The 22,502-nt window shown below is 34.6% G+C and overlaps 1 protein-coding gene across 2 annotated transcripts; it reads right to left on the bottom strand.

The window, feature by feature from the left end:
- Nucleotides 1-551: 551 nt before the first annotated feature.
- LOC106658652 (elongation of very long chain fatty acids protein AAEL008004-like) lies at nt 552-12,962 on the bottom strand. Of its 2 annotated transcripts, none has more exons than XM_023459863.1 (7): nt 12,796-12,962; nt 12,230-12,538; nt 3,166-3,269; nt 2,813-3,084; nt 2,429-2,612; nt 1,812-1,927; nt 552-1,654 (listed from the first exon to the last, which is right to left on the bottom strand). In XM_023459863.1, the coding sequence occupies exons 3-7, from the start codon at nt 3,254-3,256 to the stop codon at nt 1,346-1,348; spliced, it is 972 nt and encodes a 323-aa protein (XP_023315631.1). In that variant the 5' UTR covers nt 3,257-3,269; nt 12,230-12,538; nt 12,796-12,962; the 3' UTR covers nt 552-1,345. The 2 variants fall into 2 exon arrangements, with proteins under 2 accessions (XP_023315631.1, XP_014236181.1); XM_014380695.2 differs by having other exon boundaries at nt 12,230-12,543.
- Between the last annotated feature and the right edge of the window lie 9,540 nt (nt 12,963-22,502).

The raw sequence follows: 22,502 nt of genomic DNA on the forward strand, positions 1-22,502 counted from the left end.
TATTTTTGTGACTCAAATGTAATATTGATATAATTTGTTTAGTTATAATAATATTTTATGAAAAATTGTTCTTACAATTAGTGAAAACATTATGCACCTATCACGTGCGACTTTTCCGCTCTATTTGATTCTTTCAAAACATCACATTGAAATAATGAAGTAAATCATTTATTCATCTTTTACTATTTTATCGCGAATGCAGCTGAAGGAAGCATTTAGAATGATATAGATATTGACTCATATTTTTGGATATGTAGCACAACTGCTCTAGATGTGAAAGCACAGTTAACTTATCTGCAAGTGTAAAACATTTTCATCCGACAGTTCAATTGCACCTATATAGATGCCGTATAAGTATTTTTCCAAAATGCCAACAGTTAAATCTAAGAAGCTAGAAATTGTAAAAATTAACTTAATACTTTAAAAATTTTAATCACAAAATTATAAAAAAAATTATTGCAGAAGACTTCATATAATCCAAAATTTTAATCGATTTTTTTAATTTACCGATTTTACCGACCGTCTCTTTTCATTTTATTCTCACTATATTTTTCAATGCATTTGATACATTTTTTATTGATATTTATCATCAAAATTAGACTTACAGAATTTTATTTCAAATGAAACGGTAACTACGGGCTATCTATTATTTTAAAGTGGAAGAGCATATAGGCGATGTATTATAATTGTACACTTACAAGATTATGCGTAAATTTAATAACTCTATTATAGCGATGTTCCTATCTATATGTATGTATATAAATAATTTTCAGCAATTTTTACCATCCATTAGTCTACAGTTTGACATTGGAAATATATGAAAAAGATATATAACAACTTTAAAATGTGTATAACAATTTTCGCCGTCTTTGTAGATATGAAAATAGGCTCGTGCTTTTTCAAACTCATTCTTAATATGATAAATTGAATACATCAAAAATGGCCACAAAAAACTAAAATTGCTATGATTTAGATGCACTTTACATAAAAATTATTTTAGCTATCTTGTAAAAACATTAAAAATCTCAACTGTAATTTTCAAAACACTTTTAATTTCTAAGATTTAAAAAACCAATTTAATTCGATTGTCTTTCGACTGATAATAAACTAAAAATATGTCTATCACATGAGAAAGCATAAATTTTATCACACAGGCTTGAAATATATTTTTTTGATGTTTAAGACGTTTTTTATTGCAGAAACAATATTTTGTAATTGAAAAAACCACGTAGAATAATGTTCTTATCTACTGTAGAAAAAGTGACAGCAAAAGTTATCATAAAACAACTATTTACAAAAACATTCCTTTCACTGATAATCAATTTTAGATGACGCTTAAGCTTTTTTAAGCGGATTTAGTTTTACCATTTTTGTGTGATGCACCATTCGTTAATGAATTTCCCTTGTGTGTGGGCTTGCCGTTTGTTTCGGTCGATGAAACGACATTTTTAACTTTGCCTTCTATCGATACTGCGTCGTGATCGTCGTCCTTTTTTTTCTTGCCGTCTCCTGTGTAGGCCTGATTGTAGAACTCGGAAAAGAGGAAGTAGAAGAAAATGGCATTAGGTAAAATAAATACAAGAGACCAACGTGGATAATCACAATCGTAGATGAGAAGCTGGAAGCTGTGCAAGAAAGCCAGACAGAATTGACCCTAAAAAATCATTTTCAATTTTAAAAATATGAAAATAAAACTATTGAGATTCAGAAAATAGATTTTTAAAAACTAAAGGAAACTTTTCATGATTTGAAATACTGTATGAATTCAAAATAATCTGATTAATAAGCAGCAACATGAATCTTATAATTACCATCTGCAAAGTAGTGATATATTTCTTCCACCAAAGATATTTCTGAAGTTGAGGTCCAACAGCAGCAAGCATGTAATACGTGTACATAATAATATGAACGAAGCTGTTGATGACACCTGTGAACAAATAATAGGGTCTTGAAACTGATTTTCAATTATTATCTTTTATTTTTTTATTGTATCGTTGACAATTGATCAATTAAAAAATTTAAATAAATGATGATATTACACGATTGGTTGAATAATGTTTGAGCACAAACTCTCGCGGTTTTTTCGTATGACATAAACGATTGCTGCGCAGGCTTACGCAGAGTCATTATATGCACGAAAAAGATTGCCTAGAAATAACTCTTATATCATGATTTTGTTTGCAGTCGTGTGCATAATTTGCACTCAGAATCTTGTCCCTTTCACGTCAATTGTATTTTTTTATGCTGAATTCAATGTTCTTTATACAAGTAATTGTGAGCGAGCTCTGTTATCCTAATTTTTTTTTCATGCATATTTTTCATTTGACTTTTTTCTTTATCCGAAATACTTAAAAATGCACAACCTGCTTCTCGTAGTTACTTCGAATGTGTCAGTTCACTCAATTTTCATTGAATGAAAAATACTTACCGATGAAAGTTCCATGACCTCCGGGATAATATTTAGCAGCACCCCAGGAAATCATTGGCATGACAGTGTGATGATACATATGGAGGAACGTTATTTGTTTGTCTTTCTTTCGCAGGACAAAAAAGACTGTATCGAGGAGTTCAGTGAGTTTGGCAATAAAGTAAACATAAACTCCTCTCGCCACCTGAAATATGTCGAAGCAATGAAAAAATTGTCAGAGTTAATAATTTTTACAGTTACTATGTCTTTTTTTATCGAAATGTTCAAAATGCAAGTAGCGCTTTTCGAAGAGCATACTAAAGGAAACATATTTAAATAAAACATTTTATAATTTTTTAAAACACAATATTTGAATCTTTCAGACACATAAATTTCGAAACTCACCCTTAAAGCGTGCGGGGAATTGGAAAAATCAACAGGCTCGCACTTCCAGCTGTAGTGGAAGAGCCAGGCACCAGTTAGACCTTCCCAGAAGAGCCATACACTAAGTAGAACTTGGAAAAAATTGTAAATGACTAGAGTATTTTTCAGCACAAACGGCTTGCGATGCTCCATTTGGCGGGGACCCCATGACAGCACGAAATAGAGATAAGCGAACATCAAGCCCAGTCCCGGCAACGGCGATGCTAGCAAGAACCAATCTCTCGTTCGTGGATCTGTGCAAGTAAGGCAAAGTTGGTATATTATTTTACTTGCTTCTCTCGGAGTTGCGAAAAGAAGCAGATTTTAACACATACCTGAGAGTTCCCAAAATACATGATGGTAAAATTTGAGAATGGTGTTATTTGAATACAACGTATCACTGGCATGCAACGTACTGCCGTTCATTTTGAGTAATTAACTGAAAAATGATAATGATTATGAAATTTTAAAGATGATAAATCATTGAGCAGTACATATATATATATATTTGACATATTTAAAATTTGATATAATATCGAGTAATTTTTATGATAATATTCATGAAACACTCGGAAGACATTTGTATGACTTCTCTATTTTGCCTATATGAAGTTCATTCACTTCAATCTTCACTCCACTTTCTAACAACATTATAATAATAATGCAATGTAACTTGAAGCAGTAAGAGGTCCTCGACCTCAACGTCGAGTGCCTGTGAAGCAATGGTGCGTGCCAAATTTTTTTAATAAGTCATCTTCGGTACTTGATCATGCCATTGAAGATCTCTTCATTTGTCAAATATTAAGTCATGATGCGTATGTCTTATTATAATAAATATAGTTAGTTAATTGACGATAATCGCTGTGGATGTGATAGATAATTAATCCGAAGAAAATGACCCTAGATACTGCAAAAGTCATATGCGTATTCCGTTATAAACATCCTTTCGTCTCATATAAGCAGTTGCATCAGTGACCTCGAAAAACTAACGAAAAAGAAAAAGATGCACTTGAAAAACGGTACGAGCTGCACGATCCCCTCCTCTCTTTCTCTCTCTCTTTTCTGACTGCAGCTGCATATATACATGGAGTAAAATGTGTGTCAGTAGCAGTGAAGCCGGCAGAACAGCCGTGTATTTACTATATACTATACGTCCGATACTGTACAGGTATAGGCAAGTACGCATGTGCGAGAATCAAGACCGGTTCACAAGTAAACCAGCAAGAGTATCACGTGATGTACATTCTTTGCAAGCGGTCAGCTGGATTCTGTAGCTTTCAGAGTATTATGAATGGCTTATATTTGCCACTTGCCAAGTGAAAATCGTAAGCATGCAAGCGCGCATGCTCATATATTATGTACGAATGATTTCGTCGTTTACCGATCGCTTTGTGACGAAGTGACGAAGAAAAACGGACTGTATGATTTTCGCCATCTCACTACACATAGTTGAAATTATCAATTACATTACCGTTACAAATCGGCTCAAAGTACAATTTACAATGTATCGGAAGTATGCAATTCTGTTGCGGCTCTTCGTCATCCGGGGTTTTTATGCGCAATTAGGCTCTCGCGCACTCTGTATTTCTTTCCTCGGAATTTTGTTGAATTTCAAAATGGATCCAAGGACTTCCTCATTGATGCTCGATCTTCTATCGAGAGACACGTAAGAAATGTTTCGAGACAGTAATGGAATTCATTATGCAATGGAGATCTCGCAAAAGGAATGATGCATTAATAAGAGCCGCACAAAGGCGCGCTTCAGTCGGTGTTTGAAAAAAGCGGCTAATTCGCATAGGAAGAAGCAGTACGTCAACGTTTCTCGACACTGCATGTAAACGAAATAATTACAACTCGAGACTCTTGTGGCACTACAACATGAGGCGAACTTAATTTCGTAATTTTTTTTATAGCACTGCGTGGCATAAGTTCACATCTATGGCACGCTTTTCGGTGGCATAAGTCGCACATTCTGGCACCGCTGCGTTCGCATCACACTCGCATACGCTCGTGCGCTAACCTCACTTCGCGCTACCAGAAAGTGCGACTCATGGCTCGGAAAAGGGGGCATAAATGTGAACTTTGCACAGTACTATAAAACGTTGTTCGATACTCGGGCCATAGGGGACACTTTTCGGCCCAGCTATTAGGACCCTCGCTGCGCTCGGGCCCTAAACTACGCCGTGCCAAAAAGTGTTACTTATGGCACTTGTATCGAAAATTACTATTTTATGATAAGAATAAGTTTGAATTACTTGTTTATTAAAATGACCATAAAATAGAAAGAAAAAATTTGTGAACTTTGACCTAAACTAAATCTAATGCATATTTTATACGTCAAACAATGTAGTGACACTAAAGTAATGACTTTCTTATGAAACATCTCGAAATTTTTTACTCTGTCTTGAATGAAGTTTAGCCAAGTTATTAATATTTTAATGAAAAAATGACATTTTGATTGTAACACTTTTTTAATAGAATACATTTTCAATTTCTTAAATTTTTTATGTTCAAATATTAATTTTGATATTAATTACTATTACAATTTAATGTTTTTATAATTATGAGCACGTACGTTACTGAGAAACATTTAAATTCTTTTACTCCCCTTGTCTGTGAAAATAATTAAACAAGCGAGTTTAGAAAGATTCTAAAATGTAAAATAAAAAAAGCCTTCTAAAAGAGTCTACTCTAATTCTGCACATCAATGATGGTGTGTATACATGCAATTCTGATTACTACTCAGAATAAGACTAAAATTTCCAGCTACGCTTTCTTCACTATCATTTCTCTAAATAGTATTACGGCTTATACACATACGCTCACGTGCGCACTTTATTTATTCACCAAGGAACTCACAATTTTGTTACATATATGAATTTAAACGTTAAGGCAATGTTATTTTCAAAAAAAGTTCAAAATAATTGAGTAGTATTCTTGAAAAAATAATTGAGCGCTCATTATCGGAATTAATAGAACACGATTCCTTCTCGACACTTTTCTTGCAGGATTAATTGATTACACCTTCACATAAGTCATATTTGTCCTGTTCCTAGCCTATAATTGTCAGCGATGATTAATCGCGCACTGCTCAAATGACCTATTCACTATAGAATTGTCACTTATTACTCAATGAATGAATCTTTACGACAAATATAATTATATACAAAAATCATACAAAATGTTCGATTGTTGGTTAATATTTATTATTACTATTATTATTGTCATTTTTAACATTATTATTATTTTTAATTTTAATGAAGTCAGTGTCAAGCTCTGAGTGCCATTGTGTATTTCTTAGAAAGTATTTCATTTCGCAAATTAATTAAGATTGATATTGATACAAAAAATATTTATTCATGAAGAATTTATCTTTATAGATCGACACGTTTGCTGCGGTTACAAAATATTTGTAAGGATTATTATACTATATTTCGAGTCTATTATATTTAACCCGTTAAAGTCCAGGATGACGAAATTTTTTGTTCGCGATTAGCACGATTTTTTTCTGTTTTGGGCTTTCAAAAGACTTCTGATATACTTAAGTAAAATTTAATGCTCTTTAAGAGTCCAGGCTCAAATTTAAGATTTAAGGCTTTTCAGGGAATTTTCACAGCTTTTTCCAATCAACAAAATGGCGTCCACGAAGTAATTTGTTTATAAAACATCAAATTCATTTTTTATCTCGAAATCCATTGAGTATATGAAAAAAGTTTATGGTATAAAAAAGGCTTAGAATTAATCAAGGAAACCCTTAAATTTTTTGCGAATTTTCGGAAACGGTTTTCCAATTTCGGAAAAATTCGTGAACTCCAATTTTTCAAAATCATCTCAAAAAAATTTTAAAATGTTCCTCGATTAATTCGAGGACTTTTTTTCTGTAAACTTTTTCTCTAAACTCAATTGTTTTGGAGTAAAACATTATACATTCTCACCCGTACATGTATTTTCTTGCATAATCATATATATGAAAAGTTTATTCTATGGTCGCCATTTTTTTAGAAAAAGTGGTTGAAAAAATCTGTAAAAATTTCTTAAATTACTTCTCCACCTATGATCCCCACTGATCATATTTATATTTCGAGTCTTTCTCTGCAAGAGTTCGGAAAAAATTCTCAAAGTTGATTTTTGTCACAAAATTTTACGTTTTCTTTTTTTTTGATTAAACAGCCAAAATTTTTTAACGAAGCGAAGAAAAATACATAATTTGAGCCTGGATTCTGAAAAGGCATTAAATTTTACATAAAATCATGTACGTCCAAAATCTTTTAAAGCCCAAAACATGGGCAAATCGCGTCGATCAAGAACAAAAATTTCGTCATTCTGGACGTTAATGGGTTAAAAGAATTTTTATTTTCGAATTTAAAACCATTTGACACTTAATAACAACTATTACAACATTTCTGGTTTTTACCTGCGACTTAGCTACCTGTGTGAGCTACCCCGTAGTGATTTGACATTCTACATTGCAAGGTCGTATTTCTGCAACTTAACTATACGATACGCCTTTACACCAAATCGAAAGCAATTTCGCATGTGGTCCAAGTCATAAGTGAAACTGTACAAATATGAGCTTTGCGAAATATATATATAGGACAATTCTAGAAGACTTTTTCATGATTTCATTTATATAGCTATTACCCGTCACTCGTGTATAACCTTCTTTGTATTTGTGCGAATTAAGAAAATTACGAAAATTTAGACTTTTTCGTATACGGAAATTAATATGATAAAAAAGCGGTCACGTTTAATTAATTTTTAAAATTAATATTATGTTTTGCATTCAAATTGTTCGTTTCAAAACAGTCGAATCAAAGAAACAGCTCAGCCTAAAGTTTGTTGATTAACTGTTCATTGTTTATAAATTGAGTTTTTTTATTCAAAATCCGGTGGATCGCAGACAGAATTCTACTTTTCAAAATTCTATGCTTTTGAAAAATAAGATGTCATTTCCTAGAAGAGTAGGTTGCGAATTTTTTAAAACGAAGTAGTTAACGACTGCATTCTTTTTAACAAAAAGTTTCCTTTTCTTCCTAAGGACATTTGAAAAACTTGATCTTTAAAATATGTCGTATCTCATTCTCTTCAGTCGTGCTTTTTTCTTATTATCATCAAAGTATTTATATAGATAAGCCTTTACAATGCAATCGAATGCTGCTCAAAATTTGACAGTTTTATTAAGTTTCAATATTTGCATTTCAAAAAACGTTAGTATTTAACTTTTTCTAATTTTATAAAAAATCAGAATTCTTAAATAAACTTAAAGAAATTCTAAATCGTTTGAACATATTCAAGCATAAAATACTGATGAAACAATTTTGAATAAATAAATTATGAGCAACCTCTAGAAGCAATACGAATTACGCTTTCTTCATTATTTCGAATCACAGTAATTTTAATTACCACACGATACATTTTCGACTCATAATACATTTTTACTAGTGTAATATAATAATGCAGTGCGAAAGATAATAGCAATGAGAACAGCCAGTCGAACGTATAGAAACTTCCTAGTATGCGCCCTGCTACTATTTACATAATCGTCTTTGAAATGGCATGTATTGCGTGAAATACACCGATTATAGGTAAGACCATCTTTTTCTTTCTCTTTCGGATATATGTAGAAGCAGGCGTAGGCACATGTATATGAGCAGGCTCGCGCGTGCGTCTTCGTGTGTAATTGCATCTTTAGGCTTTTTCGTGTTTTCCTTGACTCGCGCGCGCATGGGGAAAGCTTCGGACTAGTGATAAAAATCATGTGGTTACGCGCACGTAAGAAAACGCGGCGCAGATCCATGTACGTACATACGTATGCACTAAAGTAATTTACTCGAGAGTGCCAAAGTTTTATGCATTTTATAATATTTCATATCAAGTATTATACCCACGTATGTGCTTGTCATTTGTCTCAATCACAGCGAGTAATGAGCAATACATTCGCGAGTCGTTACGATTGTGCGAATATATTTTCGTGGACGCACATCTGAACACTTAGCTGGAGGACACGATTGCAAATCGTCGATACGTAAATTCAATTATTTTGGTTATATTAAAACGTGTTAAAATTATAGCTCATAAGCAATGATATTAAACATCATTTTTATGAATCATCAATTAAAGTTTAAACTTTGTAATTGCTATTCGTCCAAGTGCGTCAAAATAAAATCAATTCTTTTACCAGTTGAATTGTATTTAACCGCTGAGTATGTAGCATACAATTTCAGCATAATTAACTATAAACATTCTACTCTAAATTATAAATTCCACTACAACACAAAAAACCAATTATAAAATTCTTTCCAAACGGCAACTCCTGGGTCCAGACAATAAAAAAGACAATCCCGATGCCAAGAGTTAGCTGCATAAGGCGCGCCTGCGTAAAACAACAGTAGCGACGCAGGATTAAATCGGCAGGCAAAACTTTCTTCTGCGCTTATTGCCATACATGCACAATATACCAAGCGCGAGCGTGCATATATGAGCGATTCTTTGAAAAAAAACGCATTTTTGGAGGTGGAATCGAGGCAAATTGTTTTTCAACCTACGCGGATACGGACCCCCGGGAAAAGTTTGTAGGGGTCCTAGGAACTCGTAACAACGATAGAACCATTGAAATTTCAATAGTGTTTATTTTTATAACTATTGCCATCAAACATGCCAAGCTAAATATTTTGAAAAACTCGGTACTGAAAAAGTGAATTTTATGATTTATTTTTGATTTTTCTTTTTGAAAATGCGATTTTTCTGAAAATCTGACAGCACCATGAGAAAGCTGAAGAAATTTCCTATCGAAAGGATATCTTCATTTATTTTTTCGGTCGAATTACAATGTTATTCAAGCTAATTTGTTCACTGTTTTCTGATCTCGAGTCGTTTTTAGCGCGGTCTCGGGGTTCTCAGCGTTACGCGACTCTAAACTTACTCGTATAACATTTTAATTCGACTGAAAAAAGAAATAAAGATATCACTTCGATAGGAAATTTCTTCAGCTTTCTCATGGTGCAGTCAGATTTTCCAAAAATTCTCATTTTCAGAAGGAAAAATCAAAAATAAATCATCAAATTCACTTTTTCAGTACCGAGTTTTTCGAGATATTTAGTTCTACGTGTTTCATGGCAGAAAATCTGATACCACCATTGGGAAGCTGAGAAAATTTCGTATTGAAGACAGTAGTCAGTTATTTTTCTGAAATGAGTTTTGATACTTTTTTAGCGATTCAGAAATTGAGTAATTAGCCATATTTACGATAAAACATAATTTTTTGTCCTCTAAATTACAAAAGTAGCTATAAAAATAAACACTATTGAAATTTCAATGGTTCCAACGTTGTCACATGTTCCTAGGACCCCGAAAAACATTTTCCGGGGGATCGGTTTCCACGTAGGTTGAAAAAAAAATTTACCATAATTCTACCTCAAAAAAGGCGTTTTATTTAAAGAATTGCTCATATACGTATCACCTGAATGAGCAACTGCCACTCTGTGGAATGATTTTCCTTTACAAACGTCAAAATCAATCGCGATTTCATAAATACGTCGGAAAGTCGGCGAAAGAAAGTCTCTCCAGACGTATAACGCACGAGACGCATGAAAACGTAGCGAACATCGTGACAAGCGATACACCTAGACCATCCACGTATACATGAGTTCGGTCGACATGACCACGTGCGGCATTTACGCGATGCAAAGCGCATATGTGCGTACGACGACGATATGTGTGCTCAACGAAGCGCAATATACCGTCGATTTTTTCGGCGCAGTGCCGAGTGTGTAGAGCTCTCCGATGGCGTAATAATATTAATGCATTCCAGTTCTTTCTTTGCAGCGTAACATTTGGGTTTCTAGATTGTTCTCGCGTTGCAACCATGCACGGAAATATGTCTGTCGATGCGATCAGATAGTTATTATAATGTATATTAATCCAAGTCAAGTTCATCCGTCAAAACTCCATCTTTCACGCACGCGCCTTCAATTCAATGCAGAAGAAGTGCTTAATGATGACTTTTTGTGCTTTTATACCAATCACGTCGTAAAATCCAATCAACGTTAGGGAAAAGACCGAAACTACGTTCTTACGCGCAAGCGGGACAAGAAGTGCAACGATCAATTATTAATAAGATGCGCGCTGTTTTTTCGTACTCTACAAATCGCAAAGCCTTGATGAATAAAAAAATATATATGCGCGTACACACGAGTCTTTCTGGCTATCTATATGCCGCCTTCGAGTTCAAGCAATACCGCGGAAAATATTTCAATGTATTTTTGCTTTTTACAGCGTAGAAAAAAAATCTAGCGAAACATTGTATTTACCAAATGATATATGTAATGTAGAAAATGTTTTTTATAGGAATTGCATTAATCACTTGTCTAGTGTATGTAGACGCGAGTGAAAGAGGCAATTAACGCCGCGACATTGTCAAATAAGGCCTCGTGCGTGGCGATGTACATCAGACAGTTCGTGTAAAGCAGTGTCGTACACACAACAAATAAAAGCAGATTTTTTTCTCCTTCTTTTCATATATCGCGCCGCGGTCACGTACGTAAACACTCGAGCTCCAACTTTCGCCGGGGCCCTTTCCGACTATAGCGCGAGAGCGGATCGCGCCAGATTGCACTTTCATTTTTGCAGAGCGTAATAAAAGCCTAGCTGACCGGCAAGAGTCTTACTAGAAAATCGTTCCGCGACGAAATTCGATCAAGCGTTGCACTCGCGCTCATATTGTGCTCTTGTTATTATTTTGCTGCGTTCTTTAAAAGCGCATTGATGTCTGAGTATCCGAGCGACGAGCTGCCTGAAGTGTGATGAAAAATATTTTGGATTACCATATCAGGCATAGATAATTTTATACAATTCGTTCGTATAGGGTAATTATCTAACGGTCCGAGGTACCATTGCTTCGTAAAAGCGCAAGGATGAATATTTTCCTGTTCTGACGCACACTGGCACACAGGATGTGATGCAATTATCTTACGTAGCAATGATCGATAAAGCTATCAATAACCATTTTTTTTACTTTCGACTATATTGCAAGGTCGCGAACTGTAAAGATAATCCGTCAAAAAAAGTATATTTTTTAATTTGAAGAATGTTTCAAACGGTAATAATCGCGCTTGTTTTGATAAATTTAAATTTGTAAAAAGTTGAAACGTCGAATAGTCTTCAATGTCAAAAGTAGCGAGTGTTTCGTTATCTATTCGGCAAAATCAATTTATTCGGTGCTTCAATATCGGTATACAGGAGATACTTTTTTCATTTGCAAAAAAAAAAGGTGAAACTTATAAATAAAATATTTCACCTTATCTATTTTTTGAATACATAATAAGTATCACGTCCTCCACTCAAACTTTTTAAATAAAATGTATAAATTCTGATTATTTGAATAAGATTTTTTCGACTTACATTGTAATATTCCTCGATGCAAAGAATCTAAATTATCAAGATTGGAGATTGCACCACAAGCTCTTGTCTAAAATAAATTATCGTAATTTCTTTTTTTATCACAGTTTCATTGTGTTTGCCCAACACAATATTTAATCCGATTATAGTTTTGGAACACAGTAAATCAAGTCGTATTTCTCACTGTAGTAGTCGAGATCATCCACCGCAACCACCGCCTCCACCCTTGCACAATTCTAACTTATAATATCACGATGGCGAGTAGTTTCTTGAAGTATATTTTTATTATGGCTTGCCACACACCACGTCGCACTGCACTGTAGAAAATTTTACAAATTAATCATACAGCTCACCAGCATATGCATAATAAAAATTTTTAGCTCAATGATGAATAAATTTGGCCTAACTTGTATGCTTCAAGCTTTTGATTATTCCAATTCGAAATCACAGGAAAAAAACCTTGCTACCAATATCATTTGATCAATTTTCCAAAATAAATTTGTCGATAGATTCGTTAAAAAAATTTTAATTTATTGCATTAAAAAAAGGAAATTTTAATGGTGAGTCACCTGTGAATCCTTATAGTACAAAAAGCTATTCTAGTAATTTTGTCAACATATACGATGAAAATAGGATGTAAACGGAAAACCAGGAGGCTGGGAAGCAGGTGTACACAGCTCGATATATTGCTGTGCAGTGCCGGCAGACACGCGTCTCCTTGATAACTGAGACCCAGCAATATAAGACCGGACAGTCGCGATTCGTACTCCTTTTCCCCGGCAAGTTTCGCGAAAATGAAAGAAGAAGGGGCCCTCGCGAGCGGCTCCGTTACGGCTGTCTTCCGCGCGAGCGCGGGGTAGAACATACATACGTCTGTCTAGTGGGGCAAAATAAAAATATCGTTGTGCGGAGAAAGGAAGGTGCACCGTGGCAGTGGCAACAGATTTTGGCGGTCGGCACTGCGACGATCATCGTGATGTATCAAAACAAAAACGAGTTTTTAAGATTTTGCGAATTAACATTCTCGCTGTTGAGAGCATCGATCGAGTTTTTTTTATGCCAGAGCTTGCGTCAAGACATTAGTATGAAACAAAAAAAAATACATTGAAAAATCATCTACTAACCAAGTGATATATGAATATGTATTTAAATAATAAAATTTCAGTTTGAGTAATTTTGCTAATCTTTTTTTCTTACTTTTTTGAAGCATAGTCTCAAGGCGATGCTATTTTAAATCTTGTTTCCGTATCAAACAGCTCGAAATTCTTGACGGTACGTTGTGACAAGATATACCGATCTCGAGTTAAAAAATTTTCTTCGTCTACCAAAGTCACAATAAATGGAACAAAATTATAGTCCCAAAAAAGTAAAGCACGTCACGGCTGTATAGACGCTTGCATATATATGCGTCGCTATTGTCATCGATCGTCGAGCGAACGAACGGCATTCATTATTCATAAATTATCGTTAAGATGAGTGCATTCAGGCCAAGTGCATAGGAATTAAGATTACGGGATGCTCGAAAATTTTCCCTAAAACAATTTTTTAAGCCACGATGTGAATGCAAGCTCGTTGCAACAAGAGCTAGTAAAAAAATGTTATTTCTGCAGCGCACGTGCTCTATTCTGTGACGTAGATTAGTGACAGAAATGATGGAAAACAAACGTTACCGAAGTGAGGTGAGACGACGGTCTAAGACTCGCTAAAAAGTTTTTCCACGCTGCGCGTCTTTTGCGTTTCTCATCGCGAAACTCAATTTTTTACCCACACGATTACGCAGGTTGCGATCATGTTCGCGGAGCTCACCAGAGCATTTCAATATAAATGTCAATCATCAATAATAACGAAACATTGCAATTTGCTGAAATTGTCAAATTCAATCCTGTACGAAGACTAGGGCGATATTGCCTAGATCGCCTGGCTGAGATGTAACCGCAAACACTCTCGCTCATTGCTCGATTCTTCACGGAGCCTATTAATTTGTCAAAAGATTACGCGATCGCGCTCAAAGACTTATATATACAGCAGAACTCGATGGCTTGCCTATGTGCATATATACACTGCCCGTCAATTACTTTTGCCATACCTGAGCGAAAAATGAGTAAACTTCAAAGTTTCGTAGCTCAGTCAAAAAAAGTCGGATTGACATTCTGACCCCGCCATTCGAAAGGTATTCACTAGCACTTTAAGGCTATATAAATTGTTATTAGGTTTTTTTGTTTATTCATCAATTTTTATTAACAATTAACGAATAAGAAATATTGCTTTTTTTTGCCTCCGCTATTTCTCTTGCCATTTTAGTTAGAAGGGTCGTAGAAACATTTTGAACCGATGGATTTGTAGGTTTTAACGAGACCTTTAAATCCTTTTTTTAAAAATTTTCCTACGAGCTTTTTTCACAAATATACAGCCCTTTTAGTGCAAAAACGACCCTTTTTTTCGTTTGCATGTACACCGCGTTCAAGGGGTCGTAGAAAAAAATTTTATATACAAAAAAGGTTGGTTTTTATGTGTACAATAAGAAGCAATAGTTACAATCCGTTTCTGAGAAAATTTTTTTTTTCGATTTTTTTATGCATGTTAACTCACCAGATTGTGTGTGTTAATAAGTGAGTGTGCTAATGTTAATAACCTAATAACAATTTATATAGCCTTAAAGTGCTAGTGAATACCTTTCGAATGGCGGGTTCAGAATGTCAATCCGACTTTTTTTGACTGAGCTACGAAACTTTGAAGTTTACTCATTTTTCGCTCAGGTATGGCAAAAGTAATTGACGGGCAGTGTATATACGTGCTCACTTTCTATAAATGCAAATGCTGCTTCGGGGTATGCACGAACCTATACGCACGGATACGAATATGACATATTCAGAAATATAGTGGCCCGAGCGTCTATCTATATATCTATATATGTGTATAGTGAACACGTGTGGTGCGTGTCTCCTTTCTCGCGGCGCGCGCACCTATAATCGTTGTTAGTACATTCGCTATTCCGAATCTCAGATGTATACTGTGCGCTGAGGCTGCTCTAATGCTCAGCATTGTTATGTACTACTGCACGTTCGAGTACCCCACTAGCAAAGTGTACTCGTGTATGTGTGTGTGTGCGGTACAAGTGCGTGAGCGACTTACCTTTCTCCTACTACTGATTCAGCTGCTATCTAGGCATGCACGTAGACAAACGCGAATTACGCGGATCTATTCTTCCAGTCAGTAGTAATACAAGTCAAAAACGCAAATTCAAGATATCCCGATGCGTCGCGATTCTTCGTCCGCGCTGCAAAAGAGCTCACGAGATGTGTCTCCTTGCACTTAACAATATTGTGTATCATATATTGCAGTTGCAATCTGTTACGATATGGTTAGTTGACTTTGTGTGCTTTTCTGTGAGCTGCCTCGAGTTATAGGTCAATTTATTAGAATTGTAATGGGTTTCAGCGCGAATCTGATGCACTTCAAATGTCGGTTACCTTACGCATTAATAATCTACTTATAAATACAACATCGTTTTTCGTTATTTTTTAATTTTTTAAGTTTTTAATTTCGAAATGATAAAAATTTCAGTTGAGACTTTCAACATTTAAATTTATCAACGCGCGGTTGATAATAATAGCGTTATAAAAACTTAAAGCTTAATGTATCTTTTTCAATATTTTCATCATTTCTACGACTTTACTATTTTCGGATACAACTTGAGTTTGATATGAAATGTAATTTTTTTAGTCTTTTTATTCCCATTATTATCGAAAATTTGAACACGGAAAACATGTAAGAGGTAAAATGAAATTTTTTGATAAATTTAACCATTTTTATTTGTTTTATAATTACAAGGCTGGAAATACGTGCGCATTCATGTTTGTAAAAAATGCTTTGAAAGGTGCATACTTTCTCCAATTAGGATCACGGGAAATGAACATTAAATATTATGAACCAACTTATAACTATTAAAACTATATCAGGGTCGGTTAGGATTCGTTGCATTATTTACCTCGCAAACTATGGGTCACTCACTGCCTTCTTATACAAAGATTCGTAAGTTTTGTCGTTTATACAGAGAGAATGTTCATCTTTGATGTTGTGTAGTTTATATTTCTAGTCTCTTAAAAAAGGTGAAATTAAAATAAAAATATCACTTGGGATAGAAAGAGAAAACACTCGAGCTTGTGTTTATGAAATTATTTTAATTATTACCCATTTTTTTTGTTATTTCTAAAAAGTAAGAGTATACTATTTCTAAATTTTATAAGCTGCATATAGTGAGGTACAAAAATTTTGAGATGCAGCAATTTTTTGAAATGGAAAACCGAATTATTCAATACCAAGAATTAAACGTAGAAGAGCTTGTTATTTGACTTTAGAATGTAACAAATAAGATCAATTTAATGATGACTTCTACGCAATAAAACTATTGAGTAAATATATGATAAAGTTTAATGACGTGGGAGTATTTTTTCTTGCATATTTACTAATGGAAATTAAGCGATTCAAAAATTACTATAATGAAATTTTGAAACTTCATAGATCACATTGATTCAATTCTCTTATTAATTTTTTAAAATATTAACCCATTAATGCGCAAAAGTGCAATTTTGTGCATGAATTTTCCGTTGTAAAAAAATTATAGATAAAGTTAAAATATTTTCTTGAAAATCCATACCCAGGGGTTTTTGGGTATGCTCTTCCAGTATCCGGTGTTATTTTTGCGATAAATAAACATTATCATCGTTTATTTTGCCATTAAAAACAAAAAACGTGATTTTTTGACTCAAAATTTTTTTTCAAAGTCGATTTTCTACCTTGCCTTGCCTTCGGAGGGTTCCCATAACACCAGAAATCGTGCACTTTTTCTTTGAACCTTCGAAAAATGCGCTGCCGCGATTTTTATCTAGCCCCTATATTTCTAAAATGGCTAATTTATACCGAGCAGCGATATGAAAATTGCCTTATTTTTTATTTGTAAATTATTGTCTTTATAAAAGAAAGTCATACAATGAAAAGTGTTCAAATTTTTTCAAAGAATACATGCGAATTTTTTTTGGAATTTTTTAATAAATTTTTTCAGAATTTTTCAGATTTTTTTGGAACATTTTGGATTTTTTCGACAGGCCGGGAAATGGTCGTATTTTGCAAAATTCCCAAAATGGTTTGAAAAATTCTGAAAAAAATCACACGTATTCTCTAAACGATTTCAAATAAGTTTTTACACTCCAAATTGTACTTTTGAGTTCATATTTAGCGCATGTAAAGTAGGTTCTGAGTAAAAAATGAGTAAATTTTTATACCACTGCCCGCGGGTATAAATTCGCCATTTTAGAAATATCGGGGCTAGATAAAAATCGCGGCAGCGCATTTTTTGAAGGTTCAGAGAAAAAGTGCACGATTTCTGGTGTTATGGGAACCCTCCGAAGGCAAGGCAAGGTAGAAAATCGACTTTGAAAAAAAATTTTGAGTCAAAAAATCACGTTTTTTGTTTTTAATGGCAAAATAAACGATGATAATGTTTATTTATCGCAAAAATAACACCGGATACTGAAAGAGCATACCCAAAAACCCCTGGGTATGGATTTTTAAGAAAATATTTTAACTTTATCTATAATTTTTTTACAACGGAAAATTCATGCACAAAATTGCACTTTTGCGCGTTAATGGGTTAAAGTGAAAAAAATCAAATCTCAATAATGAAATCCTGCCATTCATCGAATCAAGATAATATTAAATATGAAGAGACAGCTAACCATTCACAGATATTTATTGGTTGAAAATGCATCCGTTGATAAGGAGAAAAGAGAATCAGCTTCCTCCTACCCAGCGAAGATGGCATTAAGGTCAACAGGAGAAATCGTCTCACGGTACACGAATAAAATGCCTCAGTCAACAAAGCGACGTTACTTTACTTCCATGTCTGTTTGGAACGTAGGCATCGTGGTTTAGAGACACGCGCGCACAGAATCCTGCGCGTCTGCGTCCTTGATCAATCAACTGCCCCGGTTGATCGATAATATAGCTGTTGCACAACGCGGAAAACGGTACTCCTCTAAATTTACGCGTGTATTTTTGTCAGAAATTCTCCATAATTATAAAGTCCTCCTGCCACGTGTAACGCATAGCTGCTTAAACTATTTTTGCCAATTAGTCATGTCGACGCGTTGGTGATGAAAATTTAACAAGCTCACACCGCGCGCGAACAAAATGTTGATCTTGTGCAGCTTATAAGCAGCTGTACTTTTCGAGTCCATCAAATTCTGTCGATGATTTTACAAAAGTTCAAGTTCAGTTGTCGATGCATTTGCGCGTAAACGTGAATTCACTGGAATCGTCCGCGTGTACATGCACGCGGAATAAATCGACACCAAAACAACGATGCGCGTGGCTTCTTTTCTTTCTCAAACTTTCCAAAGGCCTCAACAAGGCAATATGATACAATGACCGATTTTTATGTAAAACTGTTCAATTTCGCGATTTTCAAATTGGTCAGACCGATACGAAGACGACGTATCCATTGAAAACAACTTTTTCCACGTTTGTTTGTTTTATTACCCTTGAATGTACGAGGTGCACGTGATTGCCGATTGGCAAATTTGAAATTCTTATGATCGGAAATACGAGCTGGTCGATGCGAAAACCTCGAATTGTGGGATGGAAAAAATCCGTATGGTATACATTTTGTACAGACATTGTTTGAAAATTGGCTATCCATCGATGACGTTTCGCCTCATTGTCTTTGACGCAAATGCAGCTAAAAAACCGGTCAACTTTGAAATGACATATTATGTAGCGTGAGAAGTGCAGCGCACGAATTGCAATAGCTGCAAATACTTACATTATATGAGTCGTCCACCGTGCAGATGTGTGTAAGTACATATCTATACTGACGAGTTCGCAGAACAAACGCGTTGAAAATTCAAAAAAATTGTGCGTAAAAAGTCGTCAATTTCTCAATCACGCAGAGGAAAAATCTGCCAACTCGTGTGAGATTATTGTTCAAATGACATGAGTAACCAATATAAATTGACTTGTTTAACGTTTAATTACGATTTATATACCAATTACACCTCTTTTAAGAACTATTTAACTGTACAGTATTAACATAATTTATGGAAATTCATTGGCATAGATTTTTAAAATATTTATCATTTTTGAAAGAATGTGCTTTTACAAAAGTTGAAAGATGCTTTTACTTCGAAACTCGCTGAATATACGTCCCTCTAGTGATGAAAATCTGAAATACACGATCTCGACCGGTAAGCTCACCGATTCCGAGCGCCAAAGTTCAACAAATACATTCCTACTTTACCTGTGCATGCTACAAAACCTTACTTGTTCGCAAATTAGAATTGTTTTTAAATGATTGAGTATGTAAAAATGAATATAATCTAATCAAACAATTTCAACATTTCTCGGAAAAAAACAGAAGATTATCGTGTACTTTGTAAATAAAAAAAACAAAAATGGTCTAAGTAATTAGCTCCTTGAGAATAATTTCATGATGCGTACAAGATCGTATGTCAACTATAAGAAGATTGATTTATTGCTAAAATTTTAAGTCTTCACCAGGTGCCCGATGAAGAAAAATTTTTGACTAGAAATATTATTTTTTAATTTTTCAAAAATGTATAACAGAGAATCTAAAAGATAAACCTTTCCTCTGCAAACAAATAAACAAGTCATACATATGTCTAAATGTTTTGCCTACGATTTGAGCTTGAACGATAATGTAAAAATGGTGGCAAATTAGCAAAATATGTAAATGACACCAAAAGAAGCAATTTAATAAAATTCTATATACTTACGAAAAAAAAAACTGCAAGCTAGGACGAACCGAATAATAAGTAATTTACGCTTCGTTCACACGGTCAGACACATATACAGACACGGGAGACTATTGCTAATTTATTGAATTTCCGCTACTATTTTTCCTCGGCACTTGAATAGATCCAAGTCACAGACTGTGTGCGTACATATCGTTGCAATATCATTATGCGTATATATATCGCGATATCAACGATTGTAAGCAGCGGCGGTGCAGGCAAAGCGAACTAGTCGCGCATGCTTGCGACACCCCCTCGCGCACTGGACGCTCTTGTGCAAAATCCCGTCTCCTAAGGTGCGCGCTCTGGTTATTACCAATGATTAATCTATAACACATTGATTATTGCCTGCTGGGGAATGTGGAAACATTCGCCGATATCTTGGATTTCTGAATTTCGACGTTACATTTCCATCATGGAATTTGTCCACTAATTTTCCCTCCAAATCCTCACGATAAGTTACTTGGACCTTCCTTTATCCGAATTCATCAGTTGGTACCTTGAATCTTCAAACCAGCAACATCCCAATTCAATTTTTGTTATTTTACTTTATTGTAGCATACTAGCTTTATTTCAAGCTCATTCAAGTCAACGTAAAAGAGGCAATTTTTTCTTTGCGTAAATTCGCAAAGTTGAGTAATTATTTTCGTTATCGAGAATCTCGATGAATATAAAAGGTTGAAGATTCTCAAAGCCATACAGCTCATGCAGCAACTTTTATAAATCGCACGCGTATATACCTTCGCGTGTTGTTCACCACTCGGTGCGCTTGCAAAACAACCCGAGGAGCTTAGCTGCCATGAGTGTATACCGATGGAGAAAGAACTGACCGGTGTCTGTACGTATATGTGCGAGAGGGATATAACAAGAAAAAACGATAGTCGAGGCCGAAGAAGGCAATGAAAAGCGCAAGGAAAGCCGTTTGGCAATGCATAAAACTGCAAGATAGCGTAGAAACATACCTACATAGGCACACATGGATACTACACACATTTATGGTCTAGATGGAAGGCGACCAGGCACGTGAGAGGATAGGTGCTATGTGTGTTAAACGCACTACTGTGCTCTATTTCAACCATCATTCATTCAACGAAAATGTTTCAAAATTAATCTATCTAAGTAACCTGACTTTTGCTGCAGCTCATTTTTTTATCGTTTCGTCGATCAGGGAGCGACGAGTGCAGCCCCACTGATGTTGCAGATCTTCGAGGCAGCGAATGAAAATGATTTGCTGCCCATTTCCATTAAATAATAATCGAGTTTATTATATTAGTAAAGTTTATTTCGCGTGTGTAAATTTGCGAAACCTATGCGGCAGAATTTCGGCATGAAAAATTGTTAACGAGAAACGCACACACCACTGTGCTTGAATTGAAATCCACTCAAGTACGCAAATTTCATTAAAAAAAAATTATTTACTGAGCATTAAATTTTTTTTCGTACAGTCAACGATATATGCTCTAATGTGCTAGTTTTTTTTTGCTTGCGGCCAAGTTTTCACCTGTCCTGACCTGATATGGAGTTTTTTTTCAATAAACTTGTAAAAAATCTTTGATGAAATACTAATTGACTGATGCCAATACCGAAAGCTTTAGTGGAATCTTAGCCATTATATCTTTACTATAACATTCCTTTTATTTATTTCATGAATGAATTAAAGTTTATAGGCCTGAAAAATTTTTTTCAACCACACTAAATGTTCAAAAAATGTGATACTTATAACTAGTTTTAATTGACAGTATGGGTATTAAAAGACCACCACGTGTGCTAAAAAAAATAATTTTTACGAGATGTATAGTTTCCTTAAATTCTAATTCATATCTGACGACTGCCTGTAATTGCTTTTAAAATAAATTGAAATTTTTATCGCAAGTTCATTGTAATGAATATAATTATAAAAAACGAAAATTAAAGAGTCGATGTGTGTTATCATATTCTGATACAAATTTTTATTACGTGCATGCATAAACGGTATTTTACGCGTGAGTCGTTTTTCCCCCTTTGACTTTTAACAAAAACAAGAAAGTGCTAAAAATACTTTACTAGAATAAATTATATTGTTATTTATTGACAACTCGAAAAAAACGACATTCTAAAGATATGAAGATGATGTATATCATATATCACTCACCACGGCGAGCAATTTAATGCTCAAAATGAATAATTTAATTTCCAGTATAATAATTTGTGAATAAAAAGTGTTACGCAGCTTCTATCGTTAGTGACTGTTGGCATCTTCATCGCTCTTCAGCAAAACAGCAGCGGCTCACGGCGTGTTTAAATATACGCGCGGCAAAATCGAATTACGCGCTCGGATCCAACCCTCTGGAAGTTCATGCACGGCGATTTATAAGCACTTGGTGAGATATACGCGGGAGCGAGGCGCACAAATGAGCGTCGGAATTGCGTAAAATGTGTATGCTTATAATGCAGGTTATAAGCGCGTCGTAAAATGAAAAAAATTATAT

This window comes from Trichogramma pretiosum, unplaced genomic scaffold (assembly GCF_000599845.2).
Source record: "Trichogramma pretiosum strain Unisexual culture from Peru unplaced genomic scaffold, Tpre_2.0 scaffold16, whole genome shotgun sequence".
NCBI classification, from domain to species: Eukaryota; Metazoa; Arthropoda; class Insecta; order Hymenoptera; family Trichogrammatidae; genus Trichogramma; species Trichogramma pretiosum.